Source organism: Stigmatopora argus, chromosome 1 (assembly GCF_051989625.1).
Source record: "Stigmatopora argus isolate UIUO_Sarg chromosome 1, RoL_Sarg_1.0, whole genome shotgun sequence".
In the NCBI taxonomy this organism is placed as follows: Eukaryota; Metazoa; Chordata; class Actinopteri; order Syngnathiformes; family Syngnathidae; genus Stigmatopora; species Stigmatopora argus.
Genome location: NC_135387.1, coordinates 18,518,213 through 18,540,543, shown reverse-complemented (window position 1 = coordinate 18,540,543; position 22,331 = coordinate 18,518,213). Strand labels below are relative to the sequence as shown.

The 22,331-nt window shown below is 40.0% G+C and overlaps 1 protein-coding gene across 5 annotated transcripts; it reads right to left on the bottom strand.

The window, feature by feature from the left end:
• Nucleotides 1-837: 837 nt before the first annotated feature.
• vangl1 (VANGL planar cell polarity protein 1) lies at nt 838-20,393 on the bottom strand. 5 transcript variants are annotated; one of them, XM_077606132.1, is made up of 11 exons: nt 20,265-20,393; nt 19,952-20,180; nt 16,410-16,601; nt 13,328-13,454; nt 7,559-7,990; nt 6,384-6,559; nt 4,336-4,496; nt 4,193-4,228; nt 3,210-3,357; nt 2,124-2,358; nt 838-1,812 (listed from the first exon to the last, which is right to left on the bottom strand). In XM_077606132.1, the coding sequence occupies exons 3-11, from the start codon at nt 16,478-16,480 to the stop codon at nt 1,552-1,554; spliced, it is 1,647 nt and encodes a 548-aa protein (XP_077462258.1). In that variant the 5' UTR covers nt 16,481-16,601; nt 19,952-20,180; nt 20,265-20,393; the 3' UTR covers nt 838-1,551. The 5 variants fall into 5 exon arrangements, with proteins under 5 accessions (XP_077462258.1, XP_077462266.1, XP_077462287.1 ...); XM_077606140.1 differs by having other exon boundaries at nt 19,952-20,177; XM_077606161.1 differs by lacking the exon at nt 4,193-4,228.
• Between the last annotated feature and the right edge of the window lie 1,938 nt (nt 20,394-22,331).

Sequence of the window (22,331 nt, the reverse complement as noted above, 5' to 3'; positions counted from 1 at the left end):
GATCCAACAAGCTGGCTGACCAACTCTTGACCATTAATTCCTAATAGTGGATCAGAAAGTATTTGTAGTATACATATACTATTTAGCCTAATTACAAGTTTTTGGGGTTATTTTTTAACTCTTGGTTTCCTTTTTTCAACCTTTGCGGATAAAAATGAACTGCCTTACTGAGAAGTTACACCACATTAATAAGAAAATGCGTACTTGTAATTCCAACATTTATCCGAGCAACTAACAAGATAAAATAACTTTTTTAAAGTTGAAGTGACAACCAAGCACAACACTTTCTAACAAAGAGAGAACCATTCTTTCCCACTCCCAAGGCCGACTGCATGTCGCATTTGATTTTTCGAATTCGCTGGCAATGGAAATAAATGAACTACCTGGCTCGAGTAGTTTTGACCATATAGTTTAGCCCATGTGTCAATATCAACCAGAACAAGACATTGGTTTGAAGATGAAGCAAACAGAGGAGACGGCGCATCCATCTGCACATAACAACGTCATTACCAAACAAATGGAAGGAGGAAAAGCATTCCATTTAGATGCAAATGTTCATTTTCCTCTCGACCCGGTCGCATCCTGGTCTTGCAAGGAAAAAAACACGTGTGCAAGGAGGGGGCTTTTGAGCCCACGACAGATGAGTTGCGACAAGCGGATGCAGACAGTGGATTTGCACAGCGGCCAGGCTATTCATTTTTACCAACGTGACCTGATAATCAGGCCTGACGCCCCAATTACGATCAAGCCCCATGACAAGCCAATGTAGGCATATGATCTTGATGTTGAAATGTAAAATTTTAAGTACAACAAAAAGATTACCTTAAGACACGTCAGTAGTACAAACGGTCATAAAAATGATTTTAATGTTGTTCCCATTACAAAGGCCCGTGTTTGGAGTCATTTTAACGCCGTGCAACAGAGCAGTGGCGTCAATGGGCAACATCGTGACACATGGTGATGAAAAGGAGACGTGAGGGATATATTAGTAAACTTATTGTGCATACGTACATCTGTCTTTACATAAAAAAGATACAGTGTCTTGGCATCCACCTCGTGTTCACTATTCAGTAGTTATATTCAATGCTCACTAGGTGGCAATAGAGTACAGCCCCGATTTGGAGATGTAAACACACGTTTGTAGTAAATATGAAATCTTTTTCTTCTTTTTCTTTTCTCCATGTCTTTTTAAATACAGGTTAACCTCCAGAACTACAATGTCAAAAGTTCTGAAAAGGAACACCGGAGTGGTGATTGGTTTCCTGAACGAGACTCCAAAATGAATTGGATTGCTTGTACGTAATATTTTTCCATGGCTGGGAGAAATTAGGAAATCCATATCCGGTCCCACTGCCGCTCTTTCCATCCACTGGACTAAAAGGAATCTGCAACTTTTAATATTCCCAATGTTGCTAACTCATCTGAATCCATTTTACAAATCATGTGCAGAAAGGTAACTCCTGTTCAAATCAAACATTAAAATTCCAGAAACATAAAAAAATGTGCATCACACATAAAAAAGACGAATAAAAATAATCTTTAAAAAAATGCCTACACTGAAGTCTCTGATTGTAAACGCAGGACAAACTTGTGCGATTTGGGGTCAATGTACTCCTCCGACATGCGAATGTAGGGAATTTTCTTAACGCTCACCACCAGACCGAAGTCTGGGCACTTCAGCACAAAGAGTGTGCCATCTCTCAGGCCACTGGTGACTGACGCTTCACTGACCAGTGTCCACTGGTGGGCCAACCAGTGGTTCTGGTTGTACTGTAGAGTGGGGCCTGGCTTCAGGTAACTCTCCAGGAAGGCCTGTATAAATGACAAAGTGAAGTAAAGTTAAAAGTGCAACAACAACAACAACAACAAAAAAGCTGGAGGGTCCGCTTTGAATGTTCACCTTTGATCAAAGCAGCACACTTAAAAAAACATTGGTTAAGATATGCTATGTATTGACAGTAAATAGTCTTTTACATGAGTTCCTCATCAATTGTTGAGGTGAAGGTCACCTCACAAAATATAATAAAATTGACAATAGATCCTAGTTTTGTCTTTATACCATAATGAAAATGTACAAATTAATTCTGAGGAGGGCATTCTAAGTGACGCAGTGAAGGACTAACCTTAGGTGACATGTTGTTGCTGATGCAGAAAGCCAGGTGCTGTTGGATGCTCTCCATGCTGTGGCAGTGCTGCTGTTTGGTGGTCCTCAAGTACTTCTGCAGGGCCCGCGCCATGGATGGGAAGATGGCTTGCGCTGCCTCTCGCGGGTCCATTACGTCTCCTGTCGGTTTTTTCTCTTCTTCTTCCTTCATGTGCTTTACATGAGTGAAGGCCTCCTCTACAGCAACCACCAGTCTAGGAGCAAATTGCAGCACAAAAAATGATGTCATGACTTTATTGACCTTTTGGTGAGTCACCAGCGTCCTGTTCAATGCCACGAGAGACGAGTAACTCGAAATCGTGGCGATAGGACCAGTCGGTTAGACCATTTGACTCTGTCAGACTCTAGGGATTTTAGAGTTAAACGGGACTCCATCTGTTGTTATATACTACTAGTGCTAAAAAAGAACAACTTGAAAAGGATGGATACCAAATATTTGTGTTCCCATTACAGAAGAACAATTTTAATGATAGTCTCGGTGTTTTGACTTTGCTTTAAATTTAAAAAGGACAGATTGGCACAGTGTGCTTGTTGCGCTGGTAGCCGTTAGCCCTGAGTATATCAGAACCTAAGGTGAGAAATTTTACAAAGGCATGGTCCATTTTTAAACTTGGAAGAGGAGTTTTTGTTTTTGTCTTTGTTTTGCTTTTAAAATAGGTGTTTAAAAATTATGGGGGAAACTCAATATGAATAAAAACAACTCCACTTGGGCGGGTTATTTGGTTAGTGAAGATATTTTTGCATAATCAAATATTTCTGTGTAGCATTTTCCCAAGGGAACATGGAGAGCTACAGCTTAAAGTCAGGTTTTGTTAACAATTTTCTCTTAAAGTTTGTTACATTTGGGCACCTCTGTTCGTCCCGAAGGTTCTTTAATGGAAAAGATTTTGAAAAAACAAACTAAACCAAAGCAAATTGCATTTGAGTATTATTGCCTGAAAATGCAGAAAATGCATCGAGATAAATTTAGCTGAAAATATAAAAATAAACTACAATTGTAGCTTGATTCATACAAATTATAGGAACGCTTAAAAAGGAAACTTACCGGGCTCGCCGTTTGCGCACGCGTCTCTCGTGTTCAGCCTCCTCGTAGTAGAGTTCATTGTGGCTGGAGTCCCTGCAGTGAGCAGCAGCTGCAATCATGGCTCTGGACTGGGAATGTGCCAGTCCCGTGGCTGCGTTGTTCCCTGGACCTTCCCCGGCACGCGAAAATAAGGGAGACGAGAAGAAACAAATGACATTACATCATGCTTTCTATAATGACATTTGCTGCATAGAAAGTAAAAGCAGGGTTTTATGTCAGACATAAGGGTCGGACCTTTCATCTTTGCTGATCTTTCAGATTGCACTTTCTTCTTGATTTCACTTTCCTCTAACTTTCCAGTCACTAAAGTGAATTCTCCTGCCCCATTCTGATTGGTGTAAAATGCAGGCAGTAAGATGGCAAAGGGAGTAAATTATTCATGGAAGCCAAAGATGGCGCATGAATGGAATAATTCATGGAGAGAGCAGCGGGGAGTATTTCGGCACATTCTGCTAAGGATGTCTCTGGTTAGTTGGCGTGTTCAGATGTTTAAGTATTTATATTGCAACTCTTGGAAAACAATACAAACAACGGATAGCTTGTCAGACATCATCAAACTTCCTGATTTAAATTTGACAAGCAATATGACAAGAGTGTCAATACACAGTACTAGCTTTGGAGGGGATGAAGGGTGAAAACAAAGGAATAAGATGTGCCAAAGTGGGAAATAAATTGTCAGTCATTTTTATATAATATGGAGACAAATGCAGGGGGAAAAACAGTAAGCATTTGAGTGACGCCTGTGTACGCTTGAGGACAGGCGATAATTTAAAAACAGCCGAGTGTTACATTTACGCAGTTGACTGAATATTTGACATTAATCTGTGGCATGCCAGGAGTGTGTCCGGCCGGGGTGGCATCCAAACACAAATTTAACATTTACGAGGTGCGTGCAGAATGTGCATGTGCAGTAAGTGAGAAGCATCACAATGGAGTTGACTTACTGCTCAACAGATAAGCTCTGAGTTTTGCTTTAAAGACTTACAAGACAACATACGGAGAGGAAACAGTCAAAGACACACACAATTTGAGCTAAGCAGGAAAGCTAGAAGCAGAACAGCATCTTAGACAGAATAACAACCCATACCTTCATTGGGGGCCGCTGGGAAGTCCCCATCTACGTTGTACACCTTGAGACCAGCCAGGTGTTTGGCGGCGCGCGACTTGGAGGCGGAGAGCAAAGCCGGGTTATGAATGGCAAAGTCACAGTAGTAGTGCTCCAATATGGTCAGTGCTGCCCGTTGAATGCTGCACACATGTAGTGGACCTCATCAATTTTACAAATAGCGTATCATTCAAACCGACTTTTTAACGCAACATTGTATATATGCAGACTGCTGAATGTCATACAGGCATGTTTTTTTTAATTCTTTGCAAACAACAAATAATATTACTAAAGATTCCTAATCACTCGTGACTGTCTCCATTGCTATTGGAATTTCTTTCTGTTATATGGGGGAAAGGGCCACAAACCAGGAGCAGCAAAAAAGTGACAGAAATGGTCAAATTTTTGTACATTTGGCTCAAAACTGTATGTTTTTATACACTGTACCAGTACTATGGTAATGTGTGGTGCAATTTTTCTAATAACAAATTCATATATATATATATATATATATATATATATATATATATATATATATATATATATATATATATATATATATATATATATGTCTATATATATGCCTATGTCCGATTATTATATATATATATATATACACACACATTTTTTTTGCATTTTGCAAGAGGCCATGAGAGCGATTTAAGATAAGTGTGTATTGAGTTGCAATAGTGGTCAGAGAAAAAATTAAACTCATATTTCCATGGACCAATTATTTTTACAGTCAAATATTTAAAAGCAATTATGTGGGTCCCCATAAGACCTTGACTTGATCTTGACGGGAACCTGTTTTTGATTAATGATACGTGTCAAGATCATTTTTATTCTGGAATTCTATAAATGATTACAAGAGCAGAAAATATTCATTCTGCTTGTGGCCTCTCATGTTGCCTGCAGTGGCTTGTCACGGTTCTACAGAGCCCCTGCCTTGATGCAGTCTTTAAATACGGAAAATAAATCTTAAAACCCAAAAATCCTCATCTCCACATATTGGGCCAGTTGTAAACGCAACACTCACACTGCACCAATGGCTAATCATTATGCAAAAGCACAAAAATGAGACAAAACAGTACATTGTTGAGTGACTGTCCTTCCTTGCCACATTTAGCCAATTATTAAGCACATTAAGCAGGGAATGTGTACAGAGCCAGAATTCCAACAGGTTGCTGTCTGTAAACCTAGCAGAGGGGGAGGAAAGGCATTCCAATTCACTTTGGAAAATTCTGACAAAAGGAACACCCAGAAAAGGCATTTTGTGCTCCTCCTGCCCTAAAATTAACATAGAAGGTGGAGCTACCGGGTACAAAGAAGCTTGCTGTCCATCAGGGCCTAAGCTTTATGCCATTTGTGACAGTGAACCAGATGGGTGGCAGAGCACGTTTTTGTCTTCACGTCACTCATTCAGACAGAAACTCAGTAGAATATTCACGCACATTGCTGAGATCGACTACAACAGATATATTTAAAAAATGAGGCCTGAACAATGAAAATGCTGTTCATCATATTAGTTAGTGATGCTTTTAAAATACTGAAATCTGCTGTCCTGGAAAGCTACAGTATGCAAGAGTCTGCCATTTTCCCTCTCACTTTGCTCCTACACCTATCAGCAATTTTCTATAAAATCTTGCAACAACAAACAGGCCAACTGGGTGTTCCCTAACGTGTTTTATCAATGATGTCATGCAGTAGCAGTAGTGCCGCAGTATTGCCGGATGTAAACAGCCAGCATCAGCAAAACGCTAGAGGAATCCAGTAATGTATTAACTCAACATCTTCACATAGAGTCTGGTGTCTTGTTTGGGTTCAATAGCTATGCCAGCTGACGTCTAATTGTTCTACTTGGGCTCGGTCGGTGATTCTTAGAAGTACTCTGCATGCTCCCAAAAGCATAATAGATGTTAGGTTGAATATATACTAGTACACAGCTAGGGTTGATGGGTCCTGGTGTGACAAATAGTTGTATGACTCTTAATGAAAAACAGTTCAAGTTGATATTTTCTTTTCCCCCTTACCTTAGTTGTCCCAAGTTGTAGTGCCTGGTCTCTCCATCTGTGGAACGTGTGATGCACACGGAGTAGTAAGGCTGAAGCTGCCTCAATTCCAGCAGCACTATGGCCAGATAGTGAATGAAAAGTAGTGCGTCCACTAGTGACACAGCGTATTGCACGATCCCTTGGTAGTTTTCATCCTGAGGGGCACAAGAATGAGGAATTTAGCCCAAGTGCGGGTTTCTCTTTTCCATAGACAAGCAAAGAACATCCAAGTAGCAGACCAATTTATAGTGTTGCACCGACACAATATTAGTATCAGAAGGGGCCCCGTTATTTAGTTTCTAACCCCGCATTCCCCTTTCCAAGCGTGACCGGACGTTTCGTCAAAAGACGTTTGGTCCCCGGACGTTTTGTCCCCGGGTGGGCCGTCGCCCGGACGTTTGGTCGTTGGGTTTGCTCGCTGTCAAATTATGAGAGAGAGAGAGAGAGAGTCCGTTCTACCAAACGTCCGGTCAACGCCTCGTCCGTTCTATCAAACGTCCGGTCGACCAAACGTCCGGGGACCAAACGTCTTTCGACGAAACGTCCGAGTGCCCTTTCCAAGATGGCCAAACACCTCTTTAAAACATGCAACATTTATTGCCCTTCTAAAGTTGGCCACAACGCTGGTACGACACGATGTAGAACACATGAATATTCAAATGTAGTATTTCAAAGGGTTCTTTCGTTACAAGCCTGCAAGCATTTTAAATGAACACTCGCCACACTAGGGAAATCAAACGTGTCAGCAGTGTTCTGATTTTATTTTGCAACCCCAAACTTAAACTGTAGAATATTATTTATGTCCTGATTTTTTTAAATGTCACTTATAATCAATTAACTCATTCATAGGAAGTTTCACAAACCTGACTGTTAACCTCGAACTAAAGTAATTTGTTATCGTCAAGAGACATTTTGACAAAAGAAAACGTTTACGATTATAGCACTAGAGTAAAAATATGTGGAGCGCCCCCATATGTGCTTCTTGATGAATAAACTTGATAAAAATTCTAAAAAGTCTTCCCATTCGAGTTGACAGCACTAAAAGAAGGGCATACTTTATTTGTTACAGTCTTTCAAATTCAGGCCACATACCCCCAATACATTTGTCTAAATTGTATATCTAGCATGCCTTTATCGTCGCCTCATATTCTCACCTGTGAATCTAATATCCTTACGCCATAGAACAACCAATAGGAGACCACGAAGACAAACACCAGGGCGGCGAGCAGTGCTCGGAATACAAATATCCGTGGAAGGCTGGCTCGTGCGGGCCGGAAGAAGAGAGCCCAAACAGCAAGCAGAAGGATGAGCAACTTGAAGGCCACAGAGATGAAGAGGCCTTCACAGGCTGTGCCGCAGCTTTGCAGCTTCTCTGGCCAGAGAAGGTGAGGGAGGACCATGAAGGCCAATGGTGAGAGGATGACCAGGATGCCCAGTATCACGGCGAGGGTGAGTGTAAAGTAGCGGCGGCAGTCCAGTCCCACGCTGTCCTCCAAGTCCTTAGTGATGCGGACAATGTCTTCCTGAGAGAGGCTGTGTTCTGACGTGCCGGTAACAGCCGTGGTGGTCTCACCCCAGTTGTCATCCTGCCAATAAGACAGTGTTTCAATAAATAGGAAAACGGGCGAGAGCCGAAACGATTAATTACGTAATTTGAATAAACTGGTTGGCATAATAATCAAATAAATAATCAAAGCCTAAATCTCTGTCTCAAAGTGTCACGGTAAATATTTTACAAACACATGAAAGCTATCGCAGACAATGCAAATAAGTTGACACCATTTTTTTTTTCAACAAATGGTAGCTATTTTCCCAAACAGGAAACCAGAGTGAGGTGGGAGGGTCTTAAAACTCTACTGTTCTGCGCTTGCATTTGTTGCACGTCTGCTATGTACGGCACCCTGAGCTTTGCCAAAAGTGTCCGAAACTTAAAAACATCAATGCGGAAACCGGAGTACCCGAAGAAAACCAACGCAAGCCTGGGAAGAACATGCAAACTCCACACAGTGAGGATCAACCTGGGATCGAACCCTCAACCCCAGAACTGTGAGACCCACACGCCGACTTCAGATATTTAATTGTTTGTAAAGATATTACTTGTGTTTTTCATCCATTATCTAAATATTGTCACTTTAATCACCATTAGTTTACAGCAGAGTTCAGTTATTGTTACACAATAAAGTGTATCAGTGGCCGATTTCATCATAAACGTGTGTGACAGATATTAAATGCATCAAAGAACTGGATTGTTTTTTTTTTCTCTAAACCATGAATGGAAGAGGGGATTGTCTAATCATGTGAGAAAGGAAGGGATCAAAAATTGGAAGGCATCAAAAGAAAACAGTGCCCCATGCCAACTGGGTTGCACTGTATCCGCAGATAATGAAGGTCAGCCATGTTGGAGCAGAGACCTTATAACAACAACGATAAGGACACTTTGCACGGCAGTCACAACAAGCCGGCGGCACAAAGCAGAGGAAACACTGGATTTTGAGGGCTGAGTTCATGGGGGCATAGGGAGACTGGGAGCCAGGCGACAGGAGCGAGCTGGGAATGTGGAAGAAGATGTTTTGGGAAAGAAATAAACGTCTGGACTTAGGGTGAGAAAAGCGTGACTTGGTATAACAATGGATGGTTTGCGTTCAAAAAAGTGCACAAAGAATCTTTACAAGAACTTCATATAAATTGAGAGAAGGGCATGTAAACAAATTATGGTCATTTAATTAAATCATGATCAAATTATTTGCACTTGTCATTGTGATATCTTTTCTCATCACCCAGACTAAAGATAGTCAGTAGTGACCCACATTTCGCCACAGGATTAACCAATTAAAGACAACATGTTCCCTGTCTCCATCACATGAAAGTAAGGGAAAGAGAGGAAGTGGCAAAGAGCAGACATCACAAGTAAACAAAGTTTACTTTGTTTTTTGTTATATATGCCGAAGACATTTAGGTTTCAGATAGAAAGAGGAAATGACACGGGGGTTCAGAATTCTAGTTTTCATTTTGTGGTTGTTGCATCGGGATGTGTTGGGCCACCCAGGAAAGATTAGCTTTTTTTTTTACAAAGTAGTTCTTTGTAAAAAACAAAAACAAAAAAATAAATAACCACAAGTGTTAGTGTAAGTAAATCCACTGTCCAATAAAAGCCTCTTTGTCGCTGTCTGTCAACTGTGAGCTGCAAAAAAAACACTGAACGAGTGCACTCTACTCACTTTTGGGATGGGAGGCAAGATTGTGTGTGTGTGTGTGTGCGTGCATGCATTTGTAGAAATTGCTAGAACAAGAAAAACCTCTCAAATACTTTCGAAGGTTGCCCAAAATCTTGAGAATAGAGACAAAAACACGGGGGTCAAACTAGGTCCTGCATGGAAAATCCATTCAATAAGAATTGAAACTCTTTTTATCAAAGAGTAGCAAATGGGAAAATAATTAAGAGAAGCTTAGCACGAAGTATCAGAACATTTACGTACGAGTAGAGAAGGCCAATATTGACATTTATACTCATGCTGGCAACAATATCACCTATCCATACCTATATATGAGGCAATAGACACTGAAACCTATAGAATGCCTTGATCAAACATTGCAGTCACACGACAGACAAACAGACTAAGTGAAAAAAAGTCCTCTTTGGACAAGTGCCATTTAACATGTACACAAATATGTACTATGCACATATCCATAGCCACGTTAAAACAGATGTATGTCTGTATGATTATTCTTGCCCTACAGATAATGCCAGCTATACTGACATAAAGACTTCACATTTCTCAAATATGTCATTTTGGACATCGTAGTCATACCTGGCCTGATTTGTTTCCAGCTCCGTTGCCTGACGGCGGAAGGTTAGCGTCGTTTCCGAAGGTCGTGACAATGACCTCCCCTCTTTCAAGTACAGGTTCAGAAACCTCTAGAACCTGCAGAACTTCATCCCCTGCCTCCATCACACTAGCCACGTACGTCCCAAAGTCTTCATCCATCATACTTTGTCCTCAGCTTATCCATCACAGTCGGCAGCAAGTCCTTGTATGTCTGATCGACCACACAATGTGCATTTCAATCCTAGCAATGTGTTAGACCACTATATATTTTGGTACCATGCCTGGGGAGGTATGTACGTCAGTTGCCTCTTATTGAGGTTGTGTGTGCCAGGCCAGTGCGTGTGCGTGAGGGCGTGGGGGGGATGGGGTGGTCGGGGTTCTGCCCTTTATGGAGCTTAGAAGGAGTGAAGGAGATAGGGATAATCTAAGAGTGATGGCAAAATGGGAGAAGAGATGGAAGGTGGGATGAAAAGATGGATGGATAGAGAGATACACTAAACAAACATAGCTGTACACCATCCCGGCGGGCTAAGAATAAACAAAATAGCGATTAGAAAATGCACTTCAGCCATCATCCTCTTCCTCACTGTTCACCAGTTCTTTTTTCTGTCAATCCCTTGAGGCATCAATTCTCATTCTTTTCCTATCTTTTGCCCGAGCACCACTCTCCGTCCATTGCTTCTGACCCAGTGAGCACTGGATGAGAGAGAGTGTGTTTCTTTAAAAATGTACAACTAAATAAAACAAAAATGTCTGTTTCCTCTAAGCTAAGAAAAAAATGATTATGGCAAGGGAGCTGTATGAAAATATACAGTATATTCGAAGAAACATACTGGAATCATATGCCATAAAACTACCAGAATGCGTTTAGGATGTTTTAGTCGCAATTTACACACTGACAACACTTTGTCATGAATGAGTCATATTTTCCAGTTTGTCAAAGGAAAACAATAATATAGTGTTGTGATAATGAAAAAACTAGGCAGAATTTTTACGACAGTCTTTTGACATTCTAAATCAGTAATTGGTATTCCCACCACTTTCAGCTATTATTTTCTTTGTCCACCAGCATGTGGTGCAATTCATTTTTTTCTAGGTCCAAATGAGTCATGATGGGTGTGTCTGGTTTGAGTCCCACAAGGGACCTTTTAGAGTCCTTCCCTATCTTTCATAGGATTTAGGTAAGAGGATCTTCCTTTATCTCTGGCCATTACCAAAGTGAGCTGCTCGCCACTTTTACAGAATAAATCCAAAAGTCAGTAAACGTGTCAGAGAATTATGATATCTTTGCTCAATGCGAGCAAAATTGAATAAGCCCTCGCCCAAATAAGAGCCTAGCTTTTAGAGACAAAATAAGAAAAGGACAGCATGGTGGCTGATTTGTTAGAACGTGTGCCTCTCGGTTCAGAGATCGAGCGTTTACATTTGTGCTGCGGCCTGTTCTCGTTGTGGCTGCATGGGTTTTCTTCTGGTATGCTAACTTTCCTTCCACATTCCAAAAACAAGCATGGTAGTTAGATTGAAGACTAAATTGTTTATAAGTATAAATGTGAATGAATGCTTGTTTGTTTATACTGTATGTGCCCTGCGATTGTCTGGCAACCACCAGCTGGGAAAGGTTTGGGTAAGTGGTACAGCGAATGGAAGGAACCTACTAGTCCTCCTTTAGCATCATTGTTACTACTTTGACTTGGTGAGCCAGGTAGTGGTGATGCAATTTTTAGTTTGGCTTGCGTCAATGGAAGATAAAGTAAGACTGAAACTACAGATTCAGCAAGCAAGTCCCAAATTACGTAGTAAAGGTCAACACTGGTTCATTTTTCAACTGGTTATTCCCACTTTGGCTCTCTGACACAAGAATTCAACCAAACCAAATCAAGCAACATGATGCAAATCGCTATGTGTACCAGTTTTCCTAGATATCTACCTGCACAATACAATAGCAGCTGGGAGAAGTGAACATCAATCAACATAGTATATACACAAACGTGGCAACCCAGCTACTTTCTCCTGCAGGCCACAGCATCGGGAAAAAACACAAAGGAAGGGAGTGCTCATTTAAAATTAGATACGAGCACAGACAAACACAGGGAATGCTTACAAAGTTTTGCCACGAGGGAAAAGTATACCACAAGTAGGTCAGTCAAATTACAGCGGCATTTGAGTTAGTTCTTTTTTTTGCACACCCTTGCCAGGCTGCAAGATTCTGGTTCGGCAATGTGAAGTCTATGATGTCTGGTGATGGACAAGGCAGCCGAAGCAGGGTCATCATTGAGTGACTCCATGTGACCTAAAGGTAATAGGCTGTCATCATCAGGCCTCATTAACCATAACAAGCAAGGTAGAAACTGTGATCAAATACTGATGAGAAAGACAATAGTTTTCTTCTTTTTAAAAAGACCAAAGCCGTCAAAATGTCAAAATATATGAATATAAGTGTTGACAATCGGCACCGCTGATAATTGGTCGAGGCCTACGTCATTGTACATAGAGGCAGATTTCATAATCTTAATCTGAATGCAAACGCATAATGAAATCTGTGGAGGAAATTCTTACCTTAGAAATGTCATTTGTTAAACAGTCCATCATGTAATGCATGGGTTCATCTTCCATTGACGTGCATGACGACTGAGCATACAGTTTCAATTGCATCAACTAAGCAGATTGGCTTGGACCATTCTGGTGGGGGCCAAAAAAGCATTTGCGACCAACATGCGCCAAAGATTAGCATGTTTCCATAAAAAAATGACAACTCGTGTCTAATGATTTACTAGGCTGTTTACTACAGTAAGCATAATTATAAAATACGTATCAACCCCATTGTAGCCACAAATGGATCAGTCCTCTCTTGTGTTTGCAGTGAAATAGCAGATGGTAAATGTGCTTATCGGAATTGTGACAGGCCAAGTCACCTCATTTTAACCGCTTTGAATGCTAAGTCTCAGAGCACTAAACCTTTTTTTTCAAAATGAGATACTAACTCTGTTTGGACAATAAACACAACACTTGCACTTTTAGGGGGTTGGGGGGGGGCAATGTGGAGGATGGTTATTTTGGGATAAGTAGTAATTCTTTGGAATTACATTCTGCTCTTACCTGGCCCTGCTCACTCCGGACAGCGGTGTCACCCAGCAGTGGGTCTATAGGAGCAGGGTTGATGGTTACTGATTTTTCTGAGCGACTGTCTTTGCTGCGAGTTTTGTGTCGGTCCCGGCTTCTCTCCCTGTAAAAGAAATATATATATATTTTTGAAAATCAACAACTTATCATATATCATAAAATATTTCAGATTTTTTTTGTTGGATTCAGAACAAGCATAATGAGTGCCTAAATTTATTGGTTACTCTGCTTGATACAAAATCTAATTTCTGATGACTCAATATGTGTAGTTGAGCACTCTGACCTAAATACAACCCAAACATGCGCTACAGCATATGAGCTACATTAGCCAAGTGACCCTATGCACTTACTACTCTAATCCTGTGTCAAATGTAAGCAGCAGGAATCAACATTCCCAGGCCAGCAGCACTATGGCTACATGGCACTGTGCCCAATGTGGATCCATTACCACTGAGAAGCTGAAGTGCATGGTCTGACTTAATCCTCCATCTATCTTCCTCCCATTTTGGCGACGGTCATTTTGCATACTGAATAAAAACAGTAAATGATAATTGTGGAGTATACCACAAAAAGGTTTTGCACAACAACTCACTTGAGGTGTGAGAGTAATTTTTAAATAGACAAATGTAGGCCGAATATTAGAGACCTTTTGTTCAAGTAATTTATTATTTAATATTTAGACAGATGTCTTCCCAGGACAGAGTTTGTAGGCACCAGTCCCCTATTTTATTTTATATTTTCACCTCCTAGAACCAGTTATGCTTCCTTCGTATGTTTGCATATTGTTCCACTAAGAGCACAGTCTTCCCTCGATTATCGCGACTTCACTTATCACGAATTCACTTCTTTGCGATTTTTCTCAGCTATTAATTATTATATATATATATATATATATATATATATATATATATATATATATATATGTTAAAGTTCTAAAAAATTTGAAAATCCACGCTGAAACTCGTAAGCAGAAGCCACTCCCCTGTCTTCTGCTCGCTACTAGGACTCAGCACTGAAGAAAAAACAAGTCTGAAATTATTGGGGAAAACTTCAAACTGAATGACTGTATATATCAAAATGTATAAATTGCATTGTAATGTCCTTATTCACAAATTTACTAATCTGTGAATGAATTCACTGCCAAACGTCCCAGTTCAAATGGATTAGGAGTCTATCGGTGTCAATGGCAGTCAATGAGTCAAGAGTCTCCCCAAAAAAGAGGATCTGTACACTTTTTAGCTCAACAATGTCTCTAGACCATTCCTGGACTATCAAATTTAAAATAATAATTAGATGTCCAGTTGTTGATAGATTGCGGCAGACCTAGTTGGGAGACACAAAAGACCTTCAAAGGAAACCATACAGTGTAAAAAAGATTAGTTTGACAAACTGGATAATTGGCTTAACATTCCCATCCCTTGCAAATAATAACAAAGTTGATAGCTTCTATTAAATTTTGCTATAATTTTATTAAAACTTAAAAGAAACTACTGTAATAATAAACATTGCTGTTCAATAGGAGCTTAAACTTCCAGTGACTCTTGAATGTTACACTTTCAGAAAATAACAATGACTAACACAAAGTTACAGGACATCCTGGTCGAGGGAGAAATGGTGGAAACAACCAATGAGTGACAGTGCTTAGATTGCTACAGGCTGGGGCTGTGTTTTGATTTGAGGGTGTGAACCACGCTGCTTTCCGCTTCTATTCTTGTGCTTCCCTTTCAATGTGAACACTAAGTGATAATAGACCACCAAAGACACATGCAAGTAAAACAAGACCTCTTTAAAACAACTGAGAGGATAGAGCACTAGTCATTTTTCAGTATTTGAAACAGTTTCAAGCATAAGCTGGGAAATTTCAGGATAAAGCTTAATGGATCTAGAAGAAACTAAGTCGATCTCGATGATCAGCCCCTAATACAGACCATTAATCAAGCGTGGTGAAAATCTAGCCCAAGTGTAGATTGTCAGATTGTGAATAGTCACACACACTTGGTAAGATTCATGTGTGTCGCACTTAGATTCCATGTCTGTATCTGTTCCTGACGGAGTAATTAGACAACAGTGATCTGAAAATGCCTGTGGTGTGGCACCTTTTGGAGCTGTAAAAAGATTACCTCTTACTACCATGCCAAGACACTTGTTTTCTCTGAAATGAAGTGCCAGACGGTGGATTTGGCATGCTAAAGGGGATGAGTAGAAAAGCACCTTGTTGGAAATCTTTCAATGTTCATTCCTTTATGCATTATCATTATCCAAGATAATTATTCTCATAAGGGCCGCAGGGGTGCTGAAGCCTATCCCAGCCAACAACGGCCAGTACACCCTGAATTGGTTGCTGGCGAATTGCAGGGCACATGAAGACTGATCCAAGGAAAATGGCTGTCTGTATGCCCACAAGTGTGAAAAATTTGAGGAAAAAAATCCTATTTTTTCATGTTTTGCTCAGCTGGGTTATATAGAAAGCAAGGTTCATTAAGGTATGATCAATTAACCAATTATAATGTGTCGAGATCCGGTCCTTTGGAAACATACCCCTACCAAATAATATAGGCAATTACTTTATATATTTTCTTTCTGTATTTATAGATAGTTACCCAGTATTCATTTTGCATCATTGATACACATTTGTAACTAAAATGCTGGGAAAGCCTGAAAACTTCAAATTTTTATGTATTAAAATTGTAAGTATCTTCATCCTTTAGGGTGCACATAATTGATAACTTGAGCTGGAAGCGAATGACAATTCGATTAGTCAACTAATTGTGACCGTCAAAATCATAATGATTTGTGGCAACCTTAGTGAAATTGTCAGCAATGCATCATTCTTTTTTTTAAAAACTCAATTTATGAAGCCATCCAATGGTGACAAGCTAGGGGCTTGCCATCATCACAGACTCCCATTGTATCTGCGGAGCCATCAGAAATTAGGCCTGATCAAGCCTGTCAAGCTTTGACGACACACTAATGCATACCCAGAGGAAGATGAGCCAGATAATGCGATAGCAGCCGCAATCATGGCTCAACATTAGAGGGATGGAGGATTCAATCTTACCCGTGCCGATGGGATCCCCGTGAGCGCCCAGAGTGGTAGGAATAGCCAGAGTAGGTTGACTCTGTGTCCATGGTTCACCTATGCTGCAATTCAACTGGACTTTGTCTGTCCTTTTCACGAAGAGGTAAAAGGCTACCTATCGTGCTCAGGCTGTCGCCTTGGAAAGACAGCCTGAGGCGGGGAAACACCAACCTTGGAGAGGTAAACAGAAGGAAGATTTTAAATTTAGAATGTGAATGTATTTAGAAAAAAATGGAAATGAAGGGATTAATATACAACTCCAAAAATGGTCAGGATTATAGTAAACGCAGAGTGTTATGATTCGCAAAGGTACCCTATTAAAACAAACAAACAAACAAACAATATATATGTATATATATGTATGTATATATATGTATATGTATGTATGTATATATATATATGTATATATATATATGTATATATGTATGTATGTATATATATATATATGTATATATATATGTATATATATATATATATATATATATATATGTATATATATATATATATATATATATATATATATATATATATATATATATATAAATCGCAGTTTATGGGATCTGCATTGAAAAAGATAGCTTAATAGACCAAAAAAACATTAATAGACCAAAAAAACATTCAGGGCTCTTGAGCAACGCATCTGCAACTGAACTGGTTTTGGAGAGAGCAAAATGTTAAATTAAATCCTTGCAAAAGCTACACTAAATAAAAATTGGGCTTCAATAAAACTCACATTCCGTTCAGTGCATATGTAGGCTCTCTACCGCCACTTGACAGAAAAGAGACATAGATACCAAGACGAAAAAACGAAAAACAATATTTAATTAGTGGGGAATAGGCCATGATTCGCAAGACTGTTTTTCTCACTCTTGCCAAACGGCAATAACCCCCCCTGGAAACTTGCACTAAAACTACTGGCTTCTACAAGTATGCAAAGATTTATGGCCTAGTTGTTAGCAGCAGGGCTGCCCTCCAGGTGCTCAGAAACTGGGTGAACATTTTACCCCAGTGGGAACATTGTTGCATTCTCGCAACATGACTTTGCAACCACCCTGTCCAGAAATACATCAAGAACGTAAAGTAGAATGACCACTTCTAAGAAGTTTGGCATCAGGACAGCTGCGAGTGACTCTGTGGGCGGTCTGCGGGCATTACTGCTTGCATGACACTCAGAGAACGATGGAAAAAGAGGCAATAACTCTTGCTGATGTGTCAAAACTCAATGATTCATCTTCACAAGGAGACAGTCCTACAACTGGTCATCCAGTCCCAACTTGAATTAAAGGCAATTGGAATTCTACCATGGTGCTGAAGGAATATTACATTTTTTACAACCAAGATGTCCAGTAAACATCTCTTCACAACACCCAGGATGATTGACATTCTGTAGACATATTTCTAAGTCAAAATAGTCTGCTAAGGAGCAGATTCCAGGGATTGTTGTTGTCACGTCTTCTACTCAAGTGTCCCACTCGACCACAACATTTATTTAATATTTTTCAGCACATCTTATAAGAACACAGTTAGTGTTTATTATAGTTTGTTGAATTCATACTACCGAGCGCTACCAGATGTCGTTAACTTAGATGTATAATTTATACAAATGTGATGACATGCTTTGGGATATTATGTTCTGAGTGGTTTTAGTACCAATACATATGGGCCAAAGAAATGATCAGGTATTTGCATTTTTGCTTTTGTAGTAGAAATCGTGTTTGGGTTTCCACCAAACACGGCTACATTTTTCACTGGTTTAATCTACTTAATGGTCAAGGAACCCCACTCAATGCGGGATGGAAAGGTCATTGGGTACAAGTTCGTAGAGAGTGCAAAGGAGAACACAGGGTTAAAAGTAGATTTATGATCCGAGCCTGGACTGCTGTTTCACATTTTAGTTTCTCATTTTACTACTATGTTACAAAATCCAATTTTAACCGATATAACAGCCATTTTGAGGGCAGAATAACTTTAATGGGAAGAACATGATATTTAATTTACATTCTATTTGTTATGAAAAGGAAATGTGATGTTTCACTGACCAGTAGAACTCAGGTCAATATTTTTATTGTTCCATTTTTCAAAGTAGGCGAGGTCTACTTGAGAAAACTGAATGTACTCCTTTGTTGTCGTTCATTCACAGTGATACAGTCAGTCCTTGTCTCATACTTGACTACCGACTTGCAATTTCACTAATGGCAATATCAATACCATATTTGAAATTAACTTTTAAGTGTAAACCTTGACATCGTCCATGCGGCAACACAAACATGACAATTGTGGTGCATCTCATGAACCACACGTTTTTGTTGTTTAAAAAAATACCTTTTTTTATTAGGAGGATTCAGAATAATATACTTTTAAGTGTGGTTGCCTCTTATATCACAAAGGTTTACTTGCAAAATAGTGATGTCCCTTGAGCAAACATCAAAGCTGATGAAGTCACGAGACAAGCAGCAGCACGAGGAGAATCAACCTATCACGTCACATGTTGGCTCAGTTGATGTTCAGGGCAGAACAAATGGTTATTATTTTTGTAGAATTCAATTGACGTGTGAGTGTGTATGGTTGTCCGTCTCCTTGTGCCCTGCGATTGGCTGGCCACTGTTTCAGGGTGTCCCCCGCCTCTGGCCTGGAGACAGCTGGGATAGGCTCCAGCACCCCCCACGACCCTAGTGAGGATAAAGCGGTTCAGAAAATGAGATGAGATTCCACCATCCCCAAAACTGAACTAAGCAGCTAAACATGAATAAAAATAACAAGTGGGCCACACACATGCTAAATGCAACCTGGTTACTAAGACAAAATAATTGTGTGCTTGTGTCTGTGTTTAAAAATTCTATATATACTTGTTTCAAGGCACTCTACTCTCAGGTTGCTGTTACCATGGTGAGGCTTGACATGTTTACATACGAAATACATATAAATACACTCACTTTCTTGAATTTTGGTTGTTTATTATATTAATCTCAAGCCAAATGTATTCTTATTCACATTGTAGAGCTGCACATTACAATTCTGCGCAGGGTTAAGCTTAGACAGTAGATCACTCCGCCTGTTAAATTTCAGCACTAATAACTGCCGTCATGGACTCCTGCGCCGCTTACACTTTAACAGCTGAATCGCGATGGGGGAAAAGCCCACGTTCGCCGTTCAACATGTTTACAAATAGTCAAAGCCGCTTAAGAAAAACCAAAACAAACAAACACACACACCACCTCCATTGCAGCAACGTGACATGCCCAAGCTGAAGAAGAATAATAAGTAGGGTGTACTGCGCTTTAGTTAGTGCGCCAGTGTCGTAAAATCATACAGGTAGAGGACAAAGGCGTGTCTTTTCCTTTCAAACAACCATGTAACTTTCTACACGTACACTAGTTATGGAGCTAACAAACACACATTTACATGTTGGAGGCAGTACATGAGTCTTTAAACGCGGAGCCCTTCACACATCAGTGAGCTAACTTGCTAATTAATTAGCTCATCACACACATGCACCATAGCGACATGAAAGGGAAACTCACCTGTTGTCGGGAACAATCTCATTCCTGTACTTGTCTTCGTATCCAGAGATTGTAAAACAGTGGGGCGACACTCAAGAAGGAGACAGCCCTTGCTAACAGGAGGGGGGTCACACCACCAGTTTGGAATGTTCGGCAGTATATAGTCCCTTGCAGCATCGCTGGGGTGCAGTATGTTAGACGGCCGCTAGGAGGTAGAGCCTTTCGAAAAAGGGTGTGCAAACTTTTTCTACTGGAGGAAAATGGAATGATGGAAGAGTGGAAATGCAGCTGAATTATAGAATTCGGCTCTATGGCCAAATATTTACACACTTACCGTTTAAATGATGCATCTAAAGATAGATTCATGCATTTCATGAAACACTTATCCTTACAAGGGTTGCAGGGGGTGCTGAAGTCTATACCACTCAACTATGGGCACCAGGCAGGGGACGCCCTCAATCAACTAAACGCAGGGCACAAGGAGATGGGCAAGAATTAACTCAGGGCGTTTTGAGTGATCAAACAGCCTACCCGACATGTTTTTACTAAAAACTTGTGTGGGTTTCCTCCCACATCCCAAAAAACTACTACACGAGCCCGGAGAGAACATGCAAACTCCAAACAGTTGGGACCCACCTGGGACCGAACCTTCAGACCCCAGAAATGTGAGGCCGACATGTCAAAGACTTGCCTACCAGATTGCAAGATATGTAGATATTTTTTGTTTGGTCATGGTTCTAAGAGCATTTTGTATTTTTGTTGTTGTTGCGTTTTTAGGGGAGGTGTCATTTATTCGTTTAAACTTGATTTTTGGAAGATTTTTTTCTCTCTCGTAACATTACATTCTGTATGGCTTTTGATTACTATCAAATAAACAATGATTTAAACTGCTCACACACACACGCACATGCTCTCTAGATTTCAATAGAGGTGACAATTTTGTGCTTGACCTTTTGACCTTTTGGAGACCCGAACAAAAAAACCTCTGGGATGGATGGGCTTGCTTTTACTGTGATTCTAACTATTTTTTCTGCTCATTTGAGATGGATATTAACAATTTCTTAACAGTTTTGTTGTCAAATCTATTGTTGATTTATAAACTACCTTAAAATAATCCCCAACGCCATGTACTGGGTAGTATTTGAAAATCAACAACATCTGGATACCCTTCTTTTAAAGAGACTTTTGTTTTTGTGTAAGATTAGTGCACCCCCAGGTGGTAGATACTGGCTATTGCAACGGCAGCTGTTTCGTGGAGATTTTCGAAAATTGCAATCAAGCATATAACTAATTGCATGCCATTGACGTGCCTAGACGTCCAACTGGAGGACTGGTCGCGAAAGCTCATATTTACCAGCTCATAGTCTGTGTAACTTCACTCAAATGATTATTTCACAGTACACGTGTTAAAATTAATTTAAGTCTAACGGCAACCTAGTTTTGACCCATATAATAATGTGCAATTCATTCTGATGTGTGCATGAGGATCAGAAGCAAGTGCTGACACATTTGATGTTTATTCAAAGCAGGAAGCATGCACAGATGGCCCTGATTGAGAAGGCAAGGTGCCGTGTCCCCCCCACGACCCCCACCGCGCTCCCAGATGAATTGGATTTGGTGTCCGAAAGATGGATGGATGGGTCACTCCCCAAAGACACACAGTTTATGAGTTTGGGTTTTTTGGGTAAATAGGGAGGGAAAAAGAAAGCGTGTAAAATGAAGATAAAGTGGAAAGTGATGCTTTTATAAGACCACACACACACGCACATGATGAAAGTCCTTGCGCATGGTAAAAAAAAAACGTGCAATCGCAAGTCTTATATTTTCAGTAAAAAGTTTGCAATGATAGTAATGCAAATGCAAGACGGTTTCATCTTCAGTTAACAATTGAACAATTGAGATCTTTTAGTTTATTTATTTACCCTTTAGTTAAAGGTAGTCATGAACTGATGTTTTTAAAAAGTGATGCCGATGAGGGATACCAATTGTAAATTTTAGCAATCTGAACTCCACCAACCTTTGCTTTATTTTAACTTTTAAGGTTTGAGGGAAAACTAACTCCAAAGCCCCACATACACTCTGTATACTAGGATTTGATTTTGTTGGTTTGTTTGTTTCATCCCAAATCCCCTTCCTGTATTATATAAAGGTACTCCACCAGATTCAGTCAAATTAAATTCAATATTTAGCCATTATCTCTAGCAGGACACATATGGAACAGAGAGGCTTTAGTTTTCCCAGCCAATTCCATTTTCTGCCAATTAAAGCAGGGCCTCTCATCCTTTTTAATGTGCCACAATCAGATCTCTCATTAAGACATCTCTTTGTGGAAAAGTATGCCGCTGTCAATGTTTGGTGCAAAATTTTCAAACATATTAGAAACAAGGAGATACCCTTGTAA

Excerpts from the sequence above, each read along its gene's own strand:
- vangl1 (XM_077606132.1), bottom strand. The coding sequence starts at position 16,480 with ATGGACACAGAGTCAACCTACTCTGGCTATTCCTACCACTCTGGGCGC. Across the intron at positions 13,455-16,409 it reads CGGGGATCCCATCGGCACGG|GGAGAGAAGCCGGGACCGAC; the intron begins GTAAGATTGAAT and ends TTTCTTTTACAG. Across the intron at positions 4,229-4,335 it reads CCCAGCGGCCCCCAATGAAG|TCTTTAAAGCAAAACTCAGA; the intron begins GTATGGGTTGTT and ends TTGTCTTGTAAG.